The 22,330-nt window shown below is 38.6% G+C and overlaps 1 protein-coding gene across 2 annotated transcripts in view; it reads right to left on the reverse strand.

Moving 5' to 3' along the window:
• SPAG1 (sperm associated antigen 1) overlaps positions 1-22,330 on the reverse strand; it is a 44,196-nt gene that overhangs the window by 9,410 nt on the left and 12,456 nt on the right. For both annotated transcript variants that reach the window (XM_075415789.1, XM_075415790.1), the window contains exons 8-14: positions 20,701-20,831; positions 19,933-20,039; positions 17,362-17,524; positions 11,990-12,394; positions 11,515-11,614; positions 6,449-6,601; positions 1,931-2,106 (exon numbers count right to left, since the gene is read on the reverse strand). In XM_075415789.1, coding sequence (XP_075271904.1) covers positions 1,931-2,106; positions 6,449-6,601; positions 11,515-11,614; positions 11,990-12,394; positions 17,362-17,524; positions 19,933-20,039; positions 20,701-20,831 — 1,235 coding nt within the window. The remainder of the gene's footprint in view (positions 1-1,930; positions 2,107-6,448; positions 6,602-11,514; positions 11,615-11,989; positions 12,395-17,361; positions 17,525-19,932; positions 20,040-20,700; positions 20,832-22,330) is intronic.

The following is a 22,330-nucleotide window of genomic DNA, read 5'->3' on the forward strand; positions in this document are numbered from 1 at the left end:
CATCAGCTATCACCATCAGGTCCCACCGATTTTGTACAGGCCTGAGAAGTCAACCACAATCTTAAGAGTCAGCCTTCAGTGAAGAAAATGGTTACACAGTCTTCATTTGATGTTTCTAAAACCAAAACCTAACCAAAGCCCACTCTACCCAAAATAGGCTGAGACATGCTTTGCATCAAAGTGCCACAGAGCACACTTCGTGAACACAGCGATGGAAAGTTTCGTAAGAGGCTAAACGTGATCACTAGTGTTCTCAGGAGCCACTTCTCTGTGTACTTTTCACTACAATGGTCTTCAGATTCTCTCTCCTAATAAACAAAATTATATAGATCCAAATCTACTACTTAAAAGGTTTGGATTAAATAGGTTCGTTATACAATCAAATAAAAACCCAACAAGTTCGTATGCCGTAATAACAGAAAAAGCCTGGAGTACAATTAGTACAACAAAGAGCACTTTTTAAGCTAAGCATTTATGTTTAGTACCAACAACTGTGCAAAATCTCAGTTTTCTACCTCATTTTAAAAAACCAAAAGTTAAACCCAGTTGCTGCCTGATCCTTAAGACTAACGAATCAGTGATAACATGCACTGACAACCACTGTAATGAAAATTTTTACGTCACTGGACATTTTAAAAAGTAGAGTAAAATTTTCATCAATTTAATTGAGCTTAAATTATATGTCAATGTCTCGTATTTCTTAAATAAAAAACAATTTTCTGCATCATTACTGCAGTTTAGTATGCATTATTATTCAAATCCTATATAAACCACGCTATTACAAGTTTCTAGAACCATGTCTTACTCTCGAGAGGAACGTCCAATTGTCATAAACGCATGTATTTGTAAGTTGTCTGTTGTTTTACATCAGGCACAAATAAATTCAATCTTATCTGAAATATCGTCTTTAAAATCATTACATGTGTAGTGCCCAAGAGTGCTGATTATTTGAGGACATGCATTATTGCAGTAATGCATTATAGAGAGATAATCCTATCACTGCTATGTATTTGGCCAGCAACCCAGCTATGCATTGCAGCCTCCCCTGTGTAAACCAAGCACTACTTTTGTTCATATTGAAATAAACTCAAAGGGTAACCAATTAATAGTCAAGTAAGAGTAAAAAATTATATAGTTAAGGCCTTTGCAAAAAGAATGTTTAATGTCAATAAGAACCGGATCAGAAAGGTTCCTTCACCTTATTTACTGGAGCAGAAAACTGGACACTGAAAGGGGGGGGGGGATCAGGAAGAATAAAGTGTCCTAAAGGAGTTAAGCACTCAGTGCTTATGTGTAAACAAGTCCAGAACTAACATCTTTGAAAGGTGACTACTATACGGCTACTGTTAAAGTTAGAATACACTGTAAAAAAAAAAAAATTAAAAAATTTGAAATTTAAAAAATCAGAGCGTTCTTCTACATATAGCCGATTTCACTAACTATTGGCCACCTAGAAGTCTACCATTTCTATTCGGAAGAGCTGAGTAATGCTTTCACAAACAATTAAATAACAGCTGCAGATTATGCAGCTGATTACATTACTGAGGTTGGGTGTTTGTTTGAGTGGTGGTTCTTTCACGGAAAACTGTGTTAACTGTAGTACGGTGTCAGGGAAACCACTGATATTTGTGATAGGACTCAATATACTGCTGATGAGCATTTCTGCTATATTTTCTTTTATTTTATATAACTGCAGAAATTTCATTCTGCAAACTACATCACTTAGCTTAAAAAAAATTTATCGTAACTGTGGCTCCATAAAGCACATTAAGCTCAATCATTTAAATGGCCATCATCTAACCTGGCTTTTCACATAGGTCTCTAATAAATATTTTCTAAAGCAGTTTCTCTGACATCATTAAATCATATTCCATTCTTCAATTTAAATTATTTTCTTTTTTGTATATATATTTGCATTAGCTATACATACGATTCATCTGCAGCTGTTCTTCTCTGTTGTTATCTGTAGCACTTCTTGGCTTATTCTCTGAAGCAAAGTTTCCCCCACCCCACCTACGTAGCTGAGCAGCAACTGGGACAACTGGAATTGGTGGCAGTTTCTCCCTCCAACTCGGACCATCCTGATCTATTAAAGTCTTTGTTATTCTGAAAGAGAAAAAAGACCCACCAACATGACTTTTCATATACTTAACTCACACTTTAATAACTTAAACCCAAATTAATCATAAGGCAATGTTCCAACTTTTCGAAAAACAACTGAACAATTATCCTTAAGACTAATTTAAAAAAAGATTGTCACAGTTGTCAACAGTATTGGAATCATTTAAGACTTAGACTTTTTCCACTGTTTAGCGTATTTATGCTAGCATTTAGAAGACAAGAAGCTGAGTTCAGCATGATCAGTAAATATTTAAGCAAATGACTAATTTTACAGCTGAGCTCTAAATGCTACCTCTACCACATGCAACAAAGAAATACGAAAAAACCCTGATGTATTAATTTTGTTTAATTTTCTCACCTGTTCATAGGCATTATTTGTAACAAGTGTAGATTACAATCTCCTCAGACAAAGTGTGGTGCCTAAATTTGCTAATGTCAAATGAAACCTCTTACACAATTCTCTAAATAACCAAAGCAGGTTACAAAGTAGGTATTAAGTTGCATTTTATAGAACAGTCAGAAATTCATCAATTGATCATTCTTTATCTGTTCAGTGTTTCTTAAACCAACACATAGATATACAGGTCAACCATTTCCATACACGAGAGATTCAATCCAAAATCCATTCAAGTGGGAGTTTGCCATTGCTGTAATACATTTTAGAGAAAGACCTAAGTAAACATAATGAGTAAAGCCATACAAGATTTCATGCTTCCATTACAATTTTTGTTGTGTTTTTTAAACACCAAACAAATATTAATCAATTATGAGAATAATCGTGAGCTAAGTGTCTTCTAATCTCAAAATAAGCTTAAGAGTCAAGTTCAACTGGTGATAAGTCTAATACCTACTTTAACCACGGAAAATTCTGAATTGACTAGCAAAGCAAGTCACATTGATACTATCATCAATAAACCTGAACTTTGTATATTAGGTCCATTTCCACCTAATACAGGTATAAAAAGAAACCAAACCCACTACATGAATATACATCCAAAAATAAATAACTTTGAATGCAACATGCAGAACGAGACAGAATGAGCATAAATTATCCAGTCATGGTTTTTTGCTTAGTTTTGTTCTTTTAAAATATTTGAGTTAACAGCTAGCTATAAAACAAAACAAAAAAAAAGCCTCAGTATAATACTACGGCAACAGAGTCATATCACTCAGGACCAATTTCTTTTCCCATGAGGGTCTGAGAAAAACCAATACAAGAAGCAGCACCTGTTCTAAACTTCTTTGTTGCAAAACAGAAATTACCAAAATATTTTAAAGAATATATGGACTAAAAAAGCTGTAGAGCTATATAATATGTGACTTTATTTACTATATAAGGCTGCATGAAACATACGATTTCTTGCATCTTTTAATTGAAAGTAAATTTCTTCATACACAGAATATTGCATTTCATAGTACTATCTAGTCACCTTATTTGTTTTCTAAGTGAACAAGAATAATATTTTTCTGTGTCAGCTGCATATGCTCTGCCAGGGGCTCTCCTCCTCCACCTGTATCATTCCTAAGCAGTATTTTATAGGACACACCAACAAAGCAGTTTGTCCCAAGTTCTGTTTTGCTCTAATTTTACTAAAACTTTAGGTTTTTAATCATAGTCTGAATTCATTAGTTAAGAAAAATGTGGCACAACTTCATAAATCAAACGGCCCTAACATTTACTCAGGTTATTTTATTAGAGAACAAAACTGTACACTTCATATTAAAAAGTTCGTTCATTACATTTCGGTATTTCCCATAGAAAGTAACAGAGTAATTCTACAGTAAACCATGGTCCCCTTGACTTCCTGTTTAATTTATCTTAATTTATCATAATCGGCTTAAAAAGTTGGAGAAAACCCCTGATCTAATTCATCAAAATCAACAGAATCCTGCAATATTTGATGCTCAACAGACTTCTTATAATCTAAGCACAGTCTTTTGCAAAAATGTATATGGTTAGTTAAAAAAGCAGAGGTATCTTATTAAAAAGCTGGGACAAACACACTTCTTCCCCACCACCAACACCCTAACTTGACCCAACAATCCTACAGTTTTGGAGTCTATCACAAAGATGTTTGTACAGTACAACACTCTCATGGGACTTTGTAATAAAAGCTCCCAAGCTATCTACTGCAATTTGCTAACTGATGTTAAGGAGTTGAGACAACTGGAATGAAACTTCAGTTTAGTGAATAGAAACGCATAGACATATTGCCCCACAACAGAGCTTCTGTATGTCTAACAGTGAAAAGCAAATAATAAAACACTCACTCAAGAGGAAATTAAAATACACAAAGTAGGAAACTCATTGATGTTCACAAAGCTAAGAAAATGCCGCTAATTAAAAGCAAGCTTGAAATGCATTTTCCTGTGACTTGGCACACACCATTAAAAGAAACAGTCCTTCCAGTATTTCTAAAAATCTCCTCAGGGTAACCAACACAGGACATAGTTCAACATCATCTAACCAACATGATAAACACTCAAATAACTGTTAATACTTGTTTTCAGTTGACTTTTCATAAAAATATGTACCTACACTCTTATTCCTTTTGATTGCAAAATGATCAGGTAAAGGCTGTATATTAAAAATTCTACTTGTCTTTTACGTGAGAATTATTAGAAATATCAGACTGAACACCCACTCAATTCCAAGATTTTTGGAAAGCCTGCTTAGCTAGGTAAGTACAGAAAGACAAGCCTTAAAGTCATTTATCAAACCCACCCTCAGACACAAGTAGGATGATGAGTTTTTCCTGTCAGCTTCATACAGCATCACCATCCACTTTCCCACAGGAACTTAAAATCAAAGAAATCCTCCAATAAAAGCAGGTTGTTGAGACTGAATATAAAAAATATTTAAATTTCATTTTAGGGTTGGCCCTTGACATTAACAGGCAGTAGGAACTATAATTTTGTGTTAAGTCATTTTTATAAAGGTCTGTTACTTTGGGAATGAAAATGAATACTTTGGTAGACAATCTCAGTTTAATTCATAAATGACTAGATACTAAAAAATAAATTATAGTAAAAGTTCATTTATTGAAGAGGTCTACGCTTTAGAAACTAACAAATTTGCAAGCAAAAAGGAATTACCAGCGGAAGAGGAGAAGGAAGAAGCAGCTGAAATAAGGTGATGGGTTGCCAGGGAGGAAAGAGTAATGAGCAGTGAAGCTAAAAACATAAGGAAGGCCTAGAGAGGAGAAAAGGAAGAGTGTTAAGGGGAAAAAAGGAAATAAGCTTATTACTAAGCAAGTTACAAGTCAAGGAGAAATGTGAAAAAAGTATCTGCAGATAAAATAAGCCAAGAAGATTAAAAAAAAAGTATAATAATCACACAGATACCAGGACAAGCAGTTACCTCACCAATCCAAGTGCTCTACTATCAGCATAGACACAGGACATCAGTAACAATCTGTTATCAAAAATACTATCTCCTCTTAGAAGTCTTAAAGTATCATGATCTCCACTGGCCACCACCACTCAAATAAGCAGAATTTAAAGATATTATGGACTTTTTAATGAGATAAAAAAGAAAAAAAAACAGGTACTAGATTCCATTGTTATAAGTCCCATGCGTGCGGGTCCCTGCCCAATGATTAATGGCTCTTCTGCCTCCATAAATACTTTTTTTGCCCATTAAAAGATAAAAGACAAGAAAAGGGAATGGAAAAAGCCCTATCATTCACACGCTTAAGTAGTTAACATATATTAATGAGAACACAATTACAATAGTGTGTATACACTAATTTTACATTTTTAAAATATAATTGTAGAAATTGACATGTCTCTCTTGGCAGCATGAATTAACGTTGGAAGTATTAACACTTAGGTTAAAAATAATATACAACTATATTTTTTACAGCTTTCAGTTTTGTAGCCAACCGTTGTATCAAGCTACTTCAGTGTTTACATAACTGCAGCATACTGAGCAATTCACACTTAACATAAATGTCCAGCGGCCACAGGAAGACTGTTAATATGAAAAGGAAATAGAAATGTCAGAGAAAAGCTATGGACCTTGAAGTATTACTTTACATGGTATCAAATACAAGTTAGGAAAGAAAACAAGTTGAAGCATCAGTAAAAAAAGCCTTTAAAATATTACATTTTTAAAACTGAAAGCGACCTACTGCTGGCATACGCAAACTGTGAAGCTATGGGAAAACAAACAACTAAATGGAACGCCAGTCCTCTAGTTGTAATGCACTAGTTATGACTGCCCTGCCGCTGAGGGACACAGAACAGAGGGAGCACGTAAAACAAAAAAAAATGAATTTCACTTTTTTATTTGGACTGATCTCAGAAAATTTTTAAGGGCAGTTACCTATTAGCACTATCATTTGCTGCTTGGATGCTGCTGTCTATTTGTAGGACTGTTTTATAATCAACATACGCCTGGCGATACCGCTCCATAGATTCATTTGCCATTGCTCGTCGTAGAAGAGGCTTAAGGGAAAATGGCTGAAGCTCCAGAGCTCTAGAGAAAACAAAAAAATATGCAGGATTGAAACAGAGTAACCAAAATAACATTAATAAAACTATTTTATGATATACAGGACTATAAAGTATCAGCTTTGTGATTTCAGATGGGCCTTACAGTAACACAGCAAAAGAAAATGGCACTAAGTGGTTTATATTAATACCCTAAATGACATGCAGTTATGAAATTGTTAGTGCTTTTACTACAACTTACTCTACCCACATAGAATCATAGAAAGTTTTGGGTTGGAAGGGACCCCTAGAGGTCATCTAGTCCAACCCCCCCGCAGCGAGCAGGGACACCACAAACTAGATCAGGTTGCTCAGAGCCCTGTCCAACCTGGTCTTGAATGTTTCCAGGGATGGGGCCTCCACTACCTCTCTGGGCAACCCATTCCAGTGTTTCACCACCCTCATTGTAAAGAATTCCTTATATCTAGCCTAAACCTACCCTGTTTTAGTTTAAAACCATTACCCCTCGTCCTGTCACTGTTGTCTCTACTAAAAAGATTGTCCCCATCTTTCCTATAGGCTCCCTTTAAGTACTGAAAGGCTGCAGTCAGGTCTCCCTGCAGCCTTCTCTTCTCCAGGCTGAACAAGCCCAACTCTCTCAGCCTGTCCTCATAGGAGAGGTGCTCCAGCCCTCGCATCATTTTTGTAGCCCTCCTTTGGACCCGCTCCAACAGTTCCATGTCCTTCTTGTGCTGAGGGCTCCAGAGCTGAACGCAGTACTCCAGGTGAGGTCTCACCAGAGCAGAGTAGAGGGGCAGAATCACCTCTCTCGACCTGCTGGCCATGCTTCTCCTGATGCAGCCCAGGACACGGTTGGCCCTCTGGGCTGCCAGCACACATTGCCGGCTCATGTCCAGCCTTTCGTCTATCAGTACCCCCAAGTCCCTCTCAGCAGAGCTGCTCTCGATCCTTTCATCCCCCAGCCTGTATTGATACCGGGGATTACCCCGACCCAGGTGTAGGACCTTGCACTTGGCCGTGTTGAACCTCATGAGGTTCACACAGGCCCACCTCTCCAGCTTGTCCAGGTCCCTCTTGATGGCATCCCGTCCTGCTGGTGTCTCAACCATACCACTCAGCTTGGTGTCATCTGCAAACTTGCTGAGGGTACACTCAATGTCGCTGTCCATGTCATTGATAAATATATTGAACAGCACCGGTCCCAGTACGGACCCCTGAGGGACTCATATAGACATACCTATCTTCCATCTGGAAAACTGCTTTCAGCACCAAGAAAAGATAAATGTAATGGCAGCTGTTGAAGAGCAAAAGCTATTTTTCTTAAGTCATGCCTAGATCTATGGGGACTTCAAGTATATGGTGCTTTTGCCTATGTGATTTTTAGTTCTTCTTCTTTACATGGAAGTTTGCACATAAAAAACACATTTAGTAAGATCTGAATATACACCTGTCTTTTTTTGGCTTTTAGGTTTTTGCCTATCTTTTGTCCATTTACTCTTGTGACTGTGTGCCTGGGCAATACTGAGCTCAACCCCAGACACTGTGCAATCAGAATGCCTTCCAAACACCACGTGCTTTTCCATCAGTACGAAGAAGCAGGCCACAAAGGCTTTATTTATTAAAGACTACCTTTTATAAATCAACGATTCTTGCAAAAGAGAAAAAGACATAAACTTCAAAATACTGAAATTATGTTGCATCTAGCCACTTAGATTTCATGGAATCATAAAGTAATTCAGGCTGAGAGGTCCCTAGTCTAACCTTCTGCTACATGAAGGGTCAGCTTTGAGATCAGAGAAGGTTGCTCAGGGCTTTATCCAGTCAGGCCTTGAAAACATCTAAGGGAATCTCTGCATAACATCTCTGGGCAACCTGTTGCGATGTCCCCCACTGTTCATCGCAAAAAAGTTTCTCCTAATACACCGTCCGAACCTCATGTGGTTCAATTTTTGTCTGTTGTCTCTTGTCCTCCCACAACTTACTGTCGGAAAGAGCCAGGATCCGTCCTGAGGATAGTCTCCCCTCGGGTTAGGTACTGGCAGGCTGCTCTTAGGACCCCTGGAAGCCATTCTCCTCTAAGCTGAACAAATCCAGCTCCCTCAGCCTCTCCTCTCCAAGCAAGAGCTCCAGAGTTCACAACCACCTCAGTGACACTCCACTGAACTCACTCCAGTTGATCACCGTCTTTCTAGTACCAGGGAAGCCAAAACCTGACAGAGTTACCATAGATGTGGTCTAACAAGTGCTGAGTACTCAATCCACTGGCTGTGCTCCTGTTTATAAGCCCAGGAGGCTGTTGGCCACCTTTGCTGTAAATCGGCTTTGCACCATTACTCCTCTTAAAGCTAGAGAAACAATGATTTCTAGAACAAACATTTCCAATTTCCATTTTGTAAATATTTCCAATGTTTCATCTCTCTCTCTGTTGCTGAATGCATTTGAAAAACACAACAGCGCACAACATCATAACCCCTACAAAACCCCTCAAAAACGCTTGACATTCTGTAACTCAGAAGAATATTAACGCAATTTCAGATTTCCAACATCAAGAATGAAGAAAAAAAAAACCAACCATAAATAAATTCAAGGGAAGACGACACTGCTTGAAGAGTAGCATCAGAGGGAATGGAAAACTACCACCAGGGACCAAACCACACTAAGGCACTAAATAAACTTAACATTAGTGCATAGGAGACCCTATTTCACTCCCTTTAATAAGAATCAAAGGCACTCCAAATCAGATACCAGGGTCTTGAGACAAAGAAAGACCCAACAAAGGGGGTTTTACATACTTCTAAGCCCTAAATAGAATCACAGAATCACAGAATGGTAGGGGTTGGAAGGGACCTCTGTGGGTCATCTAGTCCAACCCTCCTGCCGAAGCAGGGTCACCTACAGCAGGCTACACAGGACCTTGTCCAGGCGGGTCTTGAATATCTCCAGAGAAGGAGAATCCACAACCTCCCTGGGCAGCCTGTGCCAGTGCTCCGTCACCCTCAGAGGGAAGAAGTTCTTCCTCATGTTCAGACGGAACTTCCTGTGCTTTAGTTTGTGCCCATTGCCCCTTGTCCTGTCGCTGGGCACCACTGAAAAGAGCTTGGCCCCATCCTCCTGACACCCATCCTTCAGATATTTCTAAGTATATATTAGGTCCCCTCTCAGCCTTCTCTTCTTCAGGCTGAACAAGCCCAGTTCCCTCAACCTCTCCTCGTAGGGGAGATGCTCCAGTCCCCTCACCATCCTTGTAGCCCTCCGCTGGACTCTCTCCAGTAGCTCTTCATCTTTCTTGAACTGGGGAGCCCAGAACTGGACACAGTACTCCAGATGAGGCCTCACTAGGGCAGTGTAGAGGGGAAGGAGAACCTCCCTCGTCCTGCTGGCCACTCTTCTTGATGCACCCCAGGATCCCATTGGCCTTCTTGGCAGCCAGGGCACACTGCTGGCTCATGGTTAACCTGTCGTCCACCAGGACACCCAGGTCCCTCTCTGCAGAGCTGCTCTCCAGCAGGTCCACCCCAAGCCTGTACTGATGCATGGGGTTGTTCCTCCCCAGGTGCAGGACCCTGCATTTGCCTTTGTTGAACCTCATCAGGTTCCTCTCTGCCCAACTTTCCAGCCTGTCCAGGTCACGCTGGCTAGAACTTAGCTAAAACTTAATAAAAATAAATGTTCAATACTGTTTTTGTATCACAAATATAAGCACTACACCATTTTAAACTTCGAAATCAAGTAACCTATTCATAGATTATGTTGGGTCACCTAGAGAAGATTTAACTGACTTTGCCTAATTCATGTGTGTTTGTAGTTCTGCAGTTCTGCTTTCCAGTCTCTAAACTATTTCTACCTCTGTTGTGTTCAGTAAGCATCATGGGTCCTTGTTTATCCAGAAAATATGCACAACGTTAAAGACACTATCATTAAGCAGCAAGAAAATCAGCTTCCGATTAGTAAGGATACAAACCCCAAAATCTTTGTATTACTGATTTCAGTTGAAGTCTTACATAGTTCAAACCTCCTGAATAGAAAAATGTGACGGCTGTTAAGTGTGCCGTCTTGTTTTATCAACAATCTATGGTCCTGCATTTGCTTTAACAAAACATTAACCAGTCAATTTTTTCGGATTACATTTTCAGAAAACTTTTCTGTCATGTAGAACATATACAGTAAGTCAAATATTTAGTCAATACAAAAGTACATGCAAATTTTATTTTTAAGGTTTTTTTTAAGAGCTGGGTTGTGCTGTAAAAAATCCCAACTGATTAATTAATATGATTTCTAACTGTCTTGGGATCCTTTTTTGCACCTAAAGCCTCAGTCTTACTAATGCTATCTACAAAAATATAAAAAAAGAAATCTAGAATACAGTAATAATTTAGTGGAAGGCAGTGTTTGGAAGTTGTTGAAGGTGTCTGATTTCTCTAAGTCCTATATCCTTAAAAGCCACAACAGGCAGAAAGCATTCTAGCTCAAGTCCAGAACAGCTGTAATTACCAATTATAACTATTCCAGGCATATAATAAAAAAACCCAAAACGAAACAAACACAGAGAGCACACACATCTAGACTACACACATACTTGAAAGCAATTTCCAACACTGTGATAAGCATCTAGCTTAACAAACCTTTTACATAGAACTTACTACATAGCATCACTGAAGTAAGCCTGCTTTTATATTAAAAATTTTAATCCTGCTATGCATATCTGTGTACACAAGAAGCCTAACAACTGCCCTAACACAGGAAGGCCATAAGTTAAGTTACTCCTTCCTGAGGTTCCACGTGATTGTTTACATAACTGACAAAGATACCTATCATTTAGACAGGGAATCAGACTTTATTGAAGATTGTTCCAAGTCAAACAGCAATAACAATGTATCAGTTAAAACGTTTAATCATCATCAGGAATGTTGTTGCTCTACATGGAAGGTTGCAATTTACCTGTTACAATCCTGAATGCAGTCACTGCAGTTCCCTTCTTTGAGGTAACACGCTGCTCTGTTTGAGTACAAGATACTTAAATCATCCGGACTTTGTTCTCCTAAAAGAAGTTACAATTAAAATCAAAGACCATTACTAAAATGAAGAATTAAAGACTTGCGTTGCACTGCAGTGATGCAGTCTGCTGACAATGCAAAGCTGTAAGGAGCTTTTCTTTATCACGTCACCTAGAATATGGAATTATTCAAACACATACAGAAATACAAACAGCTCTGTCCCAGGGAAGTTAAAATACTATTTCACTCATCTTCCTATATTTTGCATCACATGAACTGTCCTCTACTGCAATGACGAAGAATTTACTGCACAGTGACTCTTGCCAAAAACCCAGGGACAGGCTAGGTTAGGTCATCCGTAGTTCCTTTACACAATCTAAACATCAATCCTAGATTTAAGCATACGCTACTACACTCACCTAAACCAGTGACACACTCAATCGCTTCCGAGTATCTGAGCACAGCTTCTCCAAACTGTCCGCTCTTAAACAGCTCGTTTCCTTCGTTTTTCAGGCTGGCTGCGGCAGGAGGAAGCGAAGCGGCCCCGTCACCGCCAGCCGAGCGAGACCCGGCTCCCCGGGCCCCGCAGCTCTGCTCTGCTTCGGGGCTCTCACTCTTTCCACCGCCGTGTAGGTAGCCATTCGCTTCACGGTCTGACAAAGGCTTCTGCTGTTTGTTCTCCGCCGTGCCCTTCTTCGCCCTGCTCTCGGTGGGTCCCTTCTGCGCCTCTCTGTCGCCGCCTCCCTTGCAATGCAACTTTCTCTGGGCGCTACCCATGGCCGCCGGCCCCGCCGCCGCCGCTCCGCGGACCGGCCCGCCGCCTCCTGCGGGGAGTTCAAGCGCCCAGTTACCGCCTGCATCAGCAGAAGAAACCACCGTCCCGGCATGGGAGGGGGTGCGCCCGCAGGAGACGGCACCAAGCCCGCCACCGCCTTAACGCCACCAAGATTTATCTGCTCGGAAACACGTCCAAGAACGCAGAAAAACTCCTCCTTAGCGTGACTCGCAGGTATGACTGAGCGCATGTTACCGGGACACCTCCTCCTCCTTCCTGGGCACGCTGCGAGCCCCTGTTCCGTCGGGTCGGGATGGTACAGAATTCACCTCCAAATTAACCCTGTAAACACTGGCCACTACAATACCCGTACTTGGATTTTTCACGGCCAAATCAAAATGCTCCTATGTTAAATTTAGCTAAAAAACCGGTAATGTTGCACACTGCAAAACTCTCCTCAAATGCAACGTAGAATAGGAGGGATAAAAGCTTATACATCATTCTCAAAAAGCTTTTATTTAAACATCATGTCAAAAAGCCTATATAGAGAGTTCAGGAGATTAAATTTTCACTATTATTGATTTATTGAGGAAAAAAATCGTACAATAAGGGCATCAGATATTAACATATATAATTTCCTTATTCACCTGAATTCCTAACAGATTAGCACCGCAGTATTCCAACACAGATTTCAGCAGACAGCCTGACTCCTGATCCTACCAGCATCTCAAATAATTCTGATCTCTGACTACTTAGGAGCAGTTTTTGTTCATAAAAAATGAAAAAAGATTTACTGTTCAACATTTATACTGACACTGTAATGGAGGGTTTTTCTTAACTTCAGGATATGCACTACAAATGCAATTCTAGAGTTAATTTTCAATACTGTTTCTTTTAACGTGATCTAAATTCTCATATTGCAAGCTTGCAATAGAGCCTAAAAGCCACAGTAGGTTCGGCCCCATTATTCTAGAGACTGTACAAATTAATTGTAAATGACAGCTCCTTCTTCAGAAAGCTTACAATTCTAAAAATCCAAAATAGCGAATTAACAAACACACTGGAAAGAGGATCAAGGAATAAAGGAAAACTATTATATTGGATAACAAGGTGGCCAAATGTCCTCATACAAGACCTCATCCATAAGGCTTCGAACCACAAGGAGAACACAGTCAATTATTCAAGGCTACAACGCCAAAGAAACTTCCTATTACAGTAAAATTCTAGCCACAGACACTACTACAAACTAAGATCTGGATAGGTGCAAATTCAGATATGGCATAAAGCTAGCAAGCTTGTGTAGCTAAGTAAGAAAGGCGTATGCCTCTAAGATAAGCGTGTAATGCAATGAACTGTTCAGAATGTAATGAGTAATTTCTTTGGTTTTTGTTAGAGTATATAGTCCTTGTGACTCTGCTAAGCGGTGTGCTAGCTTTGTGGAATTATCACCTAGCACCTATAACTGCGCAAATATGCAATAAAGACCATACCTCTGCTCTGTGTGTATACTGGCATACTGCACACAGGGTAAATGATCCCACTTTGTGACAACAGTGGGGACAGACTTTGCAGTAGGGCCTGCTGCGACAGGACAAGGGGCAATGGTTTTAAACTAAGAGAAGGCAGATTCAGACTACAAAGAAATTTTTTTACGATGAGGGTGGTGAGGCACAGGAACAGGTTGCCCAGAGAGGTGGCAGATGCCCCATCCCTGGAAACATTCAAGGTCAGGATGGAGGGGGATCTGAAAAACCTGACCTAATGGAATATGACCTTGCTTATTGCAGGGGGGCTAGACTAGATGATCTTTATGGTCCATTCCAACCCAAACTACTGTATGATTCTGTATATATGTATAAAGGCCAAGTGAGTGAGGATATAGAGCAGCCAGTAAGCGTTAACCAACAGATAACATCTCAATTATCTCAGTCCCTCAGTGGTAAAGCAGAGCAGAAAGCAATGCCAGGAATGCTGAAAATACAACCAAGCACAACGGATTGCTTAAGTAGGAAAGAGCTCTAATTGTCTCCTACCCAATAAACTTTGCTTCTCCACAAATCAGAAACTTCAAAATGCAAATCTAAGACCTTACGCGCTGTTCTCTGTGAAAAGCCATGAAAAATTAACACATACATTGAAGAATTATCTGTAATATCAAATAAATGTTTTATTATTCTACATGGAATAATTCAAGAAAAAGTAAAAATGTAAAGACAAAGAATCCAGTTTTATTTAAAGATGTCCACGTCATAAAACATGTTTAGAAAAGCAACAAGAGAAATTCAAAGAGCCTTATCAACCCCTATTTGTTTTGGAAAGCTGTAAATCAGTCATGATGACAGCTCCGTTTAAGGGCAGAAAGCCCATTACTTCAGAGAAACCACAATACATGGTCAAGACCACTTGAGAACACAGTACGTAATTCATCAAGGGTTCGGAGAGAGTTTTTATACCTATTCAGCTCCTAAAAACATTCCCAGAAAAGGACAATCTAGTGAAAGAAAACAAAGTCACAAGACAGTGGACTGATATAAGGAGATACTCTGCAATCTAAGAATGGTTCCAAATCATGGTACTGTCATGTTCAATGACAAAGACCTTAATTTGGTGCTACCAAGTAGAAAATAGACTGAAAAAAAAAATTGCAAAATAATTCTCTGTAGCCACCTGCTGCGGCATCAAGTACATTTAATACCACACAGGCAGCAAAACTAGAAGTCAGATGAAGGATTTAACACAAAGGAAAAAGAGGTGCTCTGATGCTTCAATATCAAGGATCAGTGTACCAAACCAGCAATCTGAAGGTGCACAAAACAGGAGGACACATATAAAAATTAAAAAAATACATATCGTGAATTGCGAAAAAGGTCTCATGCAGAAGAAGATTATTCTCTTCACCTCCAAAGTGTAATAAATAAAGCATGCGCAAAGAAAACACTCTCTAGGCAACATCTTTTCTCATGGTCAACTCAGAACAGTTCTGTTAAGAGGTTTCTTTTATGTGCTCAAAGCACATCTTTTAAAGAGACAAGGTTCTGATTTTTTAAAGAGAGATCTGTTGTCAACTTTAGCAATAACAGGTTGAGAAATAATTTTAAGCTAACTTAGACTTTGTTTAAATGCAATCTCCTTTTTATGAATATTTACTAAATTTCAGAACTGTTTACTACAATATTTTAAAAAATTATTCTAATAGAACAAGTAAATATGACACAATTCAGCAAATTTTTATTAATTAAAAGGGTCTATTTAAAATATATTTATCTTTAAATTTTATTTATCACTTGAGATTGTAACTTCTATAAACATGTCAAAATAACAGGCACTGTCAATTTCAGTTTTCACAGTGCCTGAATACTAGTTTTTACAGTCTCTAGGACGTAATTTTCCATTTCTATTGTACAAAAAGGATTTTATTTACTTTCGCTTTCAGATACGTAGCAGATGAAGAGACACTACACTCTTTACTTAGACTGTTCCATTCAAAGCTGAGAAATCAACTCTTCAGAGCTGAAGAAAACAAAAAATATTTTGTTTTTCTTCTGATCTCTAAAGTATAAGTTTAGTAGGAATGCATGAGGCTTACCAACTAGTATGTGAAATAAATGTGACTACATGACTGGACTACTGACTGTGTACGTGACTGGATACATAGAGAAGACATGTAAGATGCTCAGTCTACTTTTTGCTATTAGGTTCACAGAACATACCAGATTTATTCAATAACTGAACTGACTTCGTACTTGTTTCCAGTTGTACTTGAAAACAGAGAGTAATCTATGAAGATGCTTGCCTCCTAAATCTCAAAAATACTTATGTATATCACATGACATCAGCAGACAATCTTCCCTATGTTTACAAGCCTAACCTTTCATCAACGGAATGGGAGTCTTCCTGTAAGCTAGAAGGCACTTAGTCACCTGAATGCTCCCAATTGAAAGCAAACCCAATTTAACTAATATTTGAGGCTGGGGACACGATCAATCCTTTCTTCCAGGGTTTTAGCTGAGGAGACGTTGTGGATACCTACTGATTTTGAAAAATGTATTTTCCTTAAATTTGTGTGCAAAAAATGCATTACTAAATCACACATGTATGGTCGAATATTCACAATTAAGTTGGAAAACCCAGAGACTGATTTAATTTCAAGATAAAGAACTACATAGGCAACAAAAACACACAACAGCCACAGCTGTCTTGCCACATTAGCTTAAAAGAACCAACAGAAAGGAGAAGGGGGGGCAAATCAACCCAGGCATGTTATTCTGTTGCAGGTTGGAGCCCAGATACGCAGCTGAATCTAAAAGCAACCTCAGTAGGCCCTGCTGCCTCACTTGCCCCTGCAAGTCATGTATTCTGATTATGCTAGCAGTTTCATCTCAGCAGTCTCGCAGTTAGTCACACACTAATCCAGGAATAGGAGCTACACTTCAACTGCTTGTAAACTGCATGCTCTACAAGAATTATACGTTGTTTACCTCTAACACATACTTTTGGAGCACACAGATGATCTCTAACATTAAAAACAAAAAAAAGGATTGACAGTTTTCAAAATAACAACAAAAAAACCCAATTACTTGCCACTTGATCATTTTTACACTCTTTGATCCAATCAAGGGAGGAAAAATGTGATGGTGGGAAGGCAGGAAAGCTGTGCAAGAGAAAGAGCTAAGGAACACAAAATGTTCTCTAACACCAGAAGAAATTTCCAACTGGGTCCACGTCAAAGGATAGCTATAAAATTACAGAGGCACAGGGAAGTAGGTGATTTATACCAACGTTTTCCATCTGTCTCTGTTTTACCCTTTCTAGAAATAATTCCAAAGATGTGTAATAAAACTGCATTCTAGATTTCACCCTCAGATGAACTTTAAGTAGTGACAGTAATTTTACTCTTCAAACAGGCAAAATTCGTTGCAAGCAAATATGGATTAATTGTGTGAATAAACACTGAAAAATTAAAGGCAATGATTTTTTCCTCAGATTAAAATTAAACAGGAAATGACATGACATTACTTTTATCTCCACTGTGTCTTTCATGTTCTTCTATATTTTTCCCTCTTTCTTCATCACCTTCTGAATCCTCTATATCTTGAATAAGTATTCTTTTTCCTTTGCCTTGAGTCTCAGATACAGGCTTTAAACCTTTCAGTTTCTTTTCAATCTCTAGCAGATTTTTCTGCAATTGAGAAAAAACAGCAATAGCAAAGTCTTTTTTTAATAGGTATATAAATTGTAATTTATATACACAAAATACGTTCCATTAAATAATCCACATAAGGTCCCGAAGAACTATCAAGATGTTACCAGTATAAAAACAGAGAAAATAAACATGACTTTTCCAGGAGTCACTATCAAAACCAAGATTAACACTCAATTTGTCTCTTAGAAACTCAGAAGATACAACACAAATAAGTAAGTACTTTTCTTGAATTAACTGCTTAAGCAAAAAAAATTTAAATCAAAAGGAAAAAAAGTAGATTGTACTACGCTGGTATCTGGCATGGTCTACTCAGAAGAGACTCGTGGAAAACAGGCTCTTTTCAGAATCTTCAAAAGAGCCTAAAATCAGTTTATCCAAATTTATGCTACAGAGAATTTGGTGTCTGATGGGTATCTGATGGAGGAGTGTAACTGACGGAACTGGAATCAAAAGAGACAACAATGTGTAGCAGAAGGACACTGTTGAATAAAAAAAGGCTTGCTCATCTTGTAGGAACTGCAAATTGAGATGATCAAACGGCCTCTCATTCCATAAACATTTTTGATTACTCAAAAAAAAAATACTCCAACTGCACTTTAAATTTTCAAAGGAGAGTAAGACACATCCGACATTATGCACTATTCTGAATTTAATTCAATGCTGTACAAGGAAGTGCCATTTCAGTACTCACTTCCTCAAGAAAAAGATAAAACAAGGACAGGAACAAGCAAAGATTAATGTGGACAAAGCACCTTGAAGAATTCCAGTTACTGACAAGAAATTTACCTTTATTTTAGTGACTCTGCACATAAACATTCACTCTGCAAGTGTTCCATATATTCATATTTAGGTCAAGAGGGTTTTGAGGATCCTCCAAGCAAAGAGCAAACCAAAAAATGGCCCGCCAAACACTCCTGTCACCTCTAGATGTCTCAGCCAAGGCATAATAGCTGGTATAAATAAGGACAAAGTACAGAAGTACAGCTATCTGCTTTCAGCTACAGAAGCATCGGTCAGTGAAGCTACTAACATATTTGGATCTCGGGAAGAGTGTACTCAAAATGAGCAAGTATCTTATATCTGGTATTATAACAAGTCTCAGGAAAGCCTATTTGATAATCTTTTCACAAAGACTGTTGCGGAGTTTGTCAACATGGACTCACAAGCTATTTAGTGTTTCAGTCCTGTAAAGAGAAAAAAAACCCAAGAGCTCTTTTAAAACTCAAATCTAGAAACAGGTGCTTAAAAAGAAAGAAAGGGGGACGGGGAGGGGGAAGCAAGCAGATTGCTTCCTTGGTGATGTGAAACTCAGAAACTACTCTGGCCAGGAATTTAGCTCCACGAACACCCTAAAAAGGATGAGTGCTTTATGTGATGAATTTGACGTAACAGGTTCGGACTTCTCTCACTGGTCCAAGCAATAGCAGTGGTCAAATAGCTCAACGGAAAGAAGTAGCAATCAGTAAGCTGCTACCAGCTCAAAATGTGCCAACAGCAAGAGCTGAACAGAATTCAGGTGATAAGGCAACTGCACAGCATCCAGAAGTCATGCATAAAAAAAAAAAGGGGGGAGGGTAGCAGTATGATGGACTCCTAATTGTGAGAAAAAGACCAGTTTAGTATCAGAACTGCCCAGCACTGAAGATTATCAGGACACGTAGAGTCCAAATGCAAGAACTGGGTTCTAACACACAAAATACTCCTAAGAAGGTATGAATGAAGTAACACGGACCAATCCTCTCCTAAATAGCTGAAGTAATAGTAGTAAAATAACCACATCCTGACCTTGAGTTTCCAAAGAAAGCATCTGGCTTTCTTAGATCCAAAATTGGCTAAGAAGTGTCCAGATTCATCAGAAGGCATGAAAAGTTTTTTATTCTCGCCTGGAGGTGAGACATGAGGATTTATAACAACACACTGAAGTGAGGACAGAACTCAGGTCCTCTCCTTTTGGGTTAATTTTACCACTACAACAGTAAAAGTTTGGCATCTCTTTTAAATGTTTCTTGTGAATTATGTGTCAAACTTAAACACACCTATTCTAATGGATCTTTTTGAGAGAAATTTCTACATAACTTTCATCAGTGAAGACACTAATACTGTAAGCATGTTCAGCAGCAAACTTTTAGGCACTAAAATTATGTTACTAGAGAAAACTAGAGTGCCTACAGGTTCTTGCAGTGAAGTAGGGAACAAGATCTGGTCACATTCAAGTACCTGAGTTCCACCACAGGCACCTGCGTGGTCTTGCAAAACTAATCGGCATAGTAGATCGAGTATGTCCTCAAAACTCATATTCAAATCAAACAATATAAACTGTACTCACTTTATGCTACAACTGCATACAACCTTTTTCTAGTCATATTAAACTCCTTTATGTTTACCTTAGCTACAGCGTTGTCTGGTTCAACACATAATACTTTGTTTAGATCCTCTATAGCTGTCTGGTAATTCTGCAGCTGACTGTGTACAGTGGCACGGCGCATCAGAGCTAGAAAGAAACAAAGTGTATTATTTATATATTTAAAGCATAAAGTGGATAACAATACACTTATTTTTTCTAGATGTATTAAAACAGTTTTTAAAATTCTGCATTTACTTCATAATGCCTCATAATTCTTAGTAATAACTGTTCTCTTGATCATTTTTAACTATGCAATTTCACATTACACATTTTGAGATAGCGATCATTAATTGTGAAGCATCTTCTCGTATTTTTCCAATTCTTCCCCTCCTCCCGTGCAAATATAGTTAGCTACATTCAAGCCCTTGCCTTCAGAAAGGATTAAATAATCAACTTTCATTGTTTTCATGTCATTTTTAAGGTAATTAATATTACAGTGTGGGTATTACAGAAAGAATGCTCTGCACGAATACAAGAAGGCTCATAGTCATCATATAAAAAACAAGAGTTAGCCCCATGTTACTGCATAAGAATACCTATTACAGACCAACAGGATGGACTGCATAGAACTTCCCTGACCCCGAAAACACTGCTGAAAGTACTTTGGGGAGCTACTCTGTTTCCTTCTATGTACGTGGACTTGATCTAAAGCTCAGGGAAGTCAACTCGCAACACGAATGGATAGGTACCATTTTATTTTCTAGAAATAAAATACTACATAGAAGGGCAAGTTTATGTTTTACTTTACCTTTTATGTTGCCAGGTTCCATATCTAGTACCTTCTCACAATCCTGCAAAGCACTGTCCCAGTCCTGAAGTTTGATTTCTGCTTGAGCTTTGTTATTATATGCAGCTGCAGTGGGTATTACTGATATACTCCTGAAAAAAGGGAGTATTGCCCATGGTAGGGTCACAGTTAGAAAACCTGAATGTGGAAACACTGCACTATTGGAAGCTGAAAACAGTATTATAACAATATGACAAGGTACAAGAAATCTATGAGATTTCTGGAGCGTATTGAAGACAACTTCTAGACACAATCAACAAGATGATGAGGGGGAATGCTCTGCTGGAATTGTTACTCACAATCAAAAACTGGTTGGGAATGCAAAAGTTGGTGACACCCTTGGCTGCAGCAACCATGAGATGGTAGAGTTTAAGATTCTGGGAGAAATGAGCAAGATGATCACCAAAATTATACCCCTGGACTTCAGCAGGCAAGATTTTTGCCTGTTCAGGTATCAGCTTGGCAGGATTACATGGAGAATAAGGCAGGAGTGGGGCAAAGGGTGCCAGGAGAGCTGGTTGATCACCAAGGACAGCTGCCTCAAAGCACACGAATGATCCTTTCTAATGTGCAGGCAGTCAAGCAAACATGACAGAAGAAGGGATGAACAGAGAACTCTTGACTGAGCTGAAACACAAAAATTAAATATACAGCAGATGGCAGCGGTGATGGGCTACCTGGGAGGAATACAGAGACACTGGCTAAGAGCAAGTGATGGAATTAAGAAAGCAAAAGCTCAGCTGAGATTGAAATTAGAAAAGGCATGTGAGGAGCAACAAGAGTCTGAGATAACTAACTTTGTCCAGACAGAAGCGAAAGCTCAGGGGAGGTTTTCCAGCTATTTTCAACAACTGGAAGGTATGGAGAAGACAGAGACACGTTGTTCTCAGAAATGCACACTGATAGGACAAAAGGCAACAGACACAAGTCACAAAAAGGGAATTTCTGATGACTTTTAAGAAAAAAATTACTGTAAAGGTAATTAAACACTGCAACAGGCTGCCCAGAGAGGTTGTGAAATCTCTGACCTTGGAGATACTCAAAACTTAATTGAACAAACTTGTCCCTGCTTTGAAAGGTGGTTTGCAAAAAGTATCATTCAGAGGTCACTTCCAACCTGAATTATTCTATGATTCTGCAGTATAACTGAAAGGACTAAACAGCGCGATTTCACTAGAGGTATGCAGAAAAACAGGCAAGATCTGTTTATTTTAGAATCACACCAGCATAACAGAATTATGTCAGAGCACGTTCTGCAAAAGTTTTGAATCTCTTTAGAAATGAGAGAGAGGTTTAAAGTTTTTTATGAAGTAGAAAGTACTCTCTACATTCAGCTTAGAATAGTAGGCCTCATTACAAGACAAACAGAATGAAGAACGGTACCCTGATTATTTTTATGTAGAACCCTACTCTTTTTCCCTTTTTAGCCATATACAAGTAACGCCTTCAAACTATTATCAATTCACTCCAAAAAATGTTTTATTTAAATATTTCTAAATGTAAGAAAATAGGAATTTCCAGACAGTATTAGAAAAGTGCCCAGTTAGAACAAAACGCAGTATCAGTATCATGTATTTCAGAAGGTGTACAA

The sequence above is a fragment of the Opisthocomus hoazin genome, chromosome 3 (assembly GCF_030867145.1).
Source record: "Opisthocomus hoazin isolate bOpiHoa1 chromosome 3, bOpiHoa1.hap1, whole genome shotgun sequence".
Lineage (NCBI taxonomy): Eukaryota > Metazoa > Chordata > Aves > Opisthocomiformes > Opisthocomidae > Opisthocomus > Opisthocomus hoazin.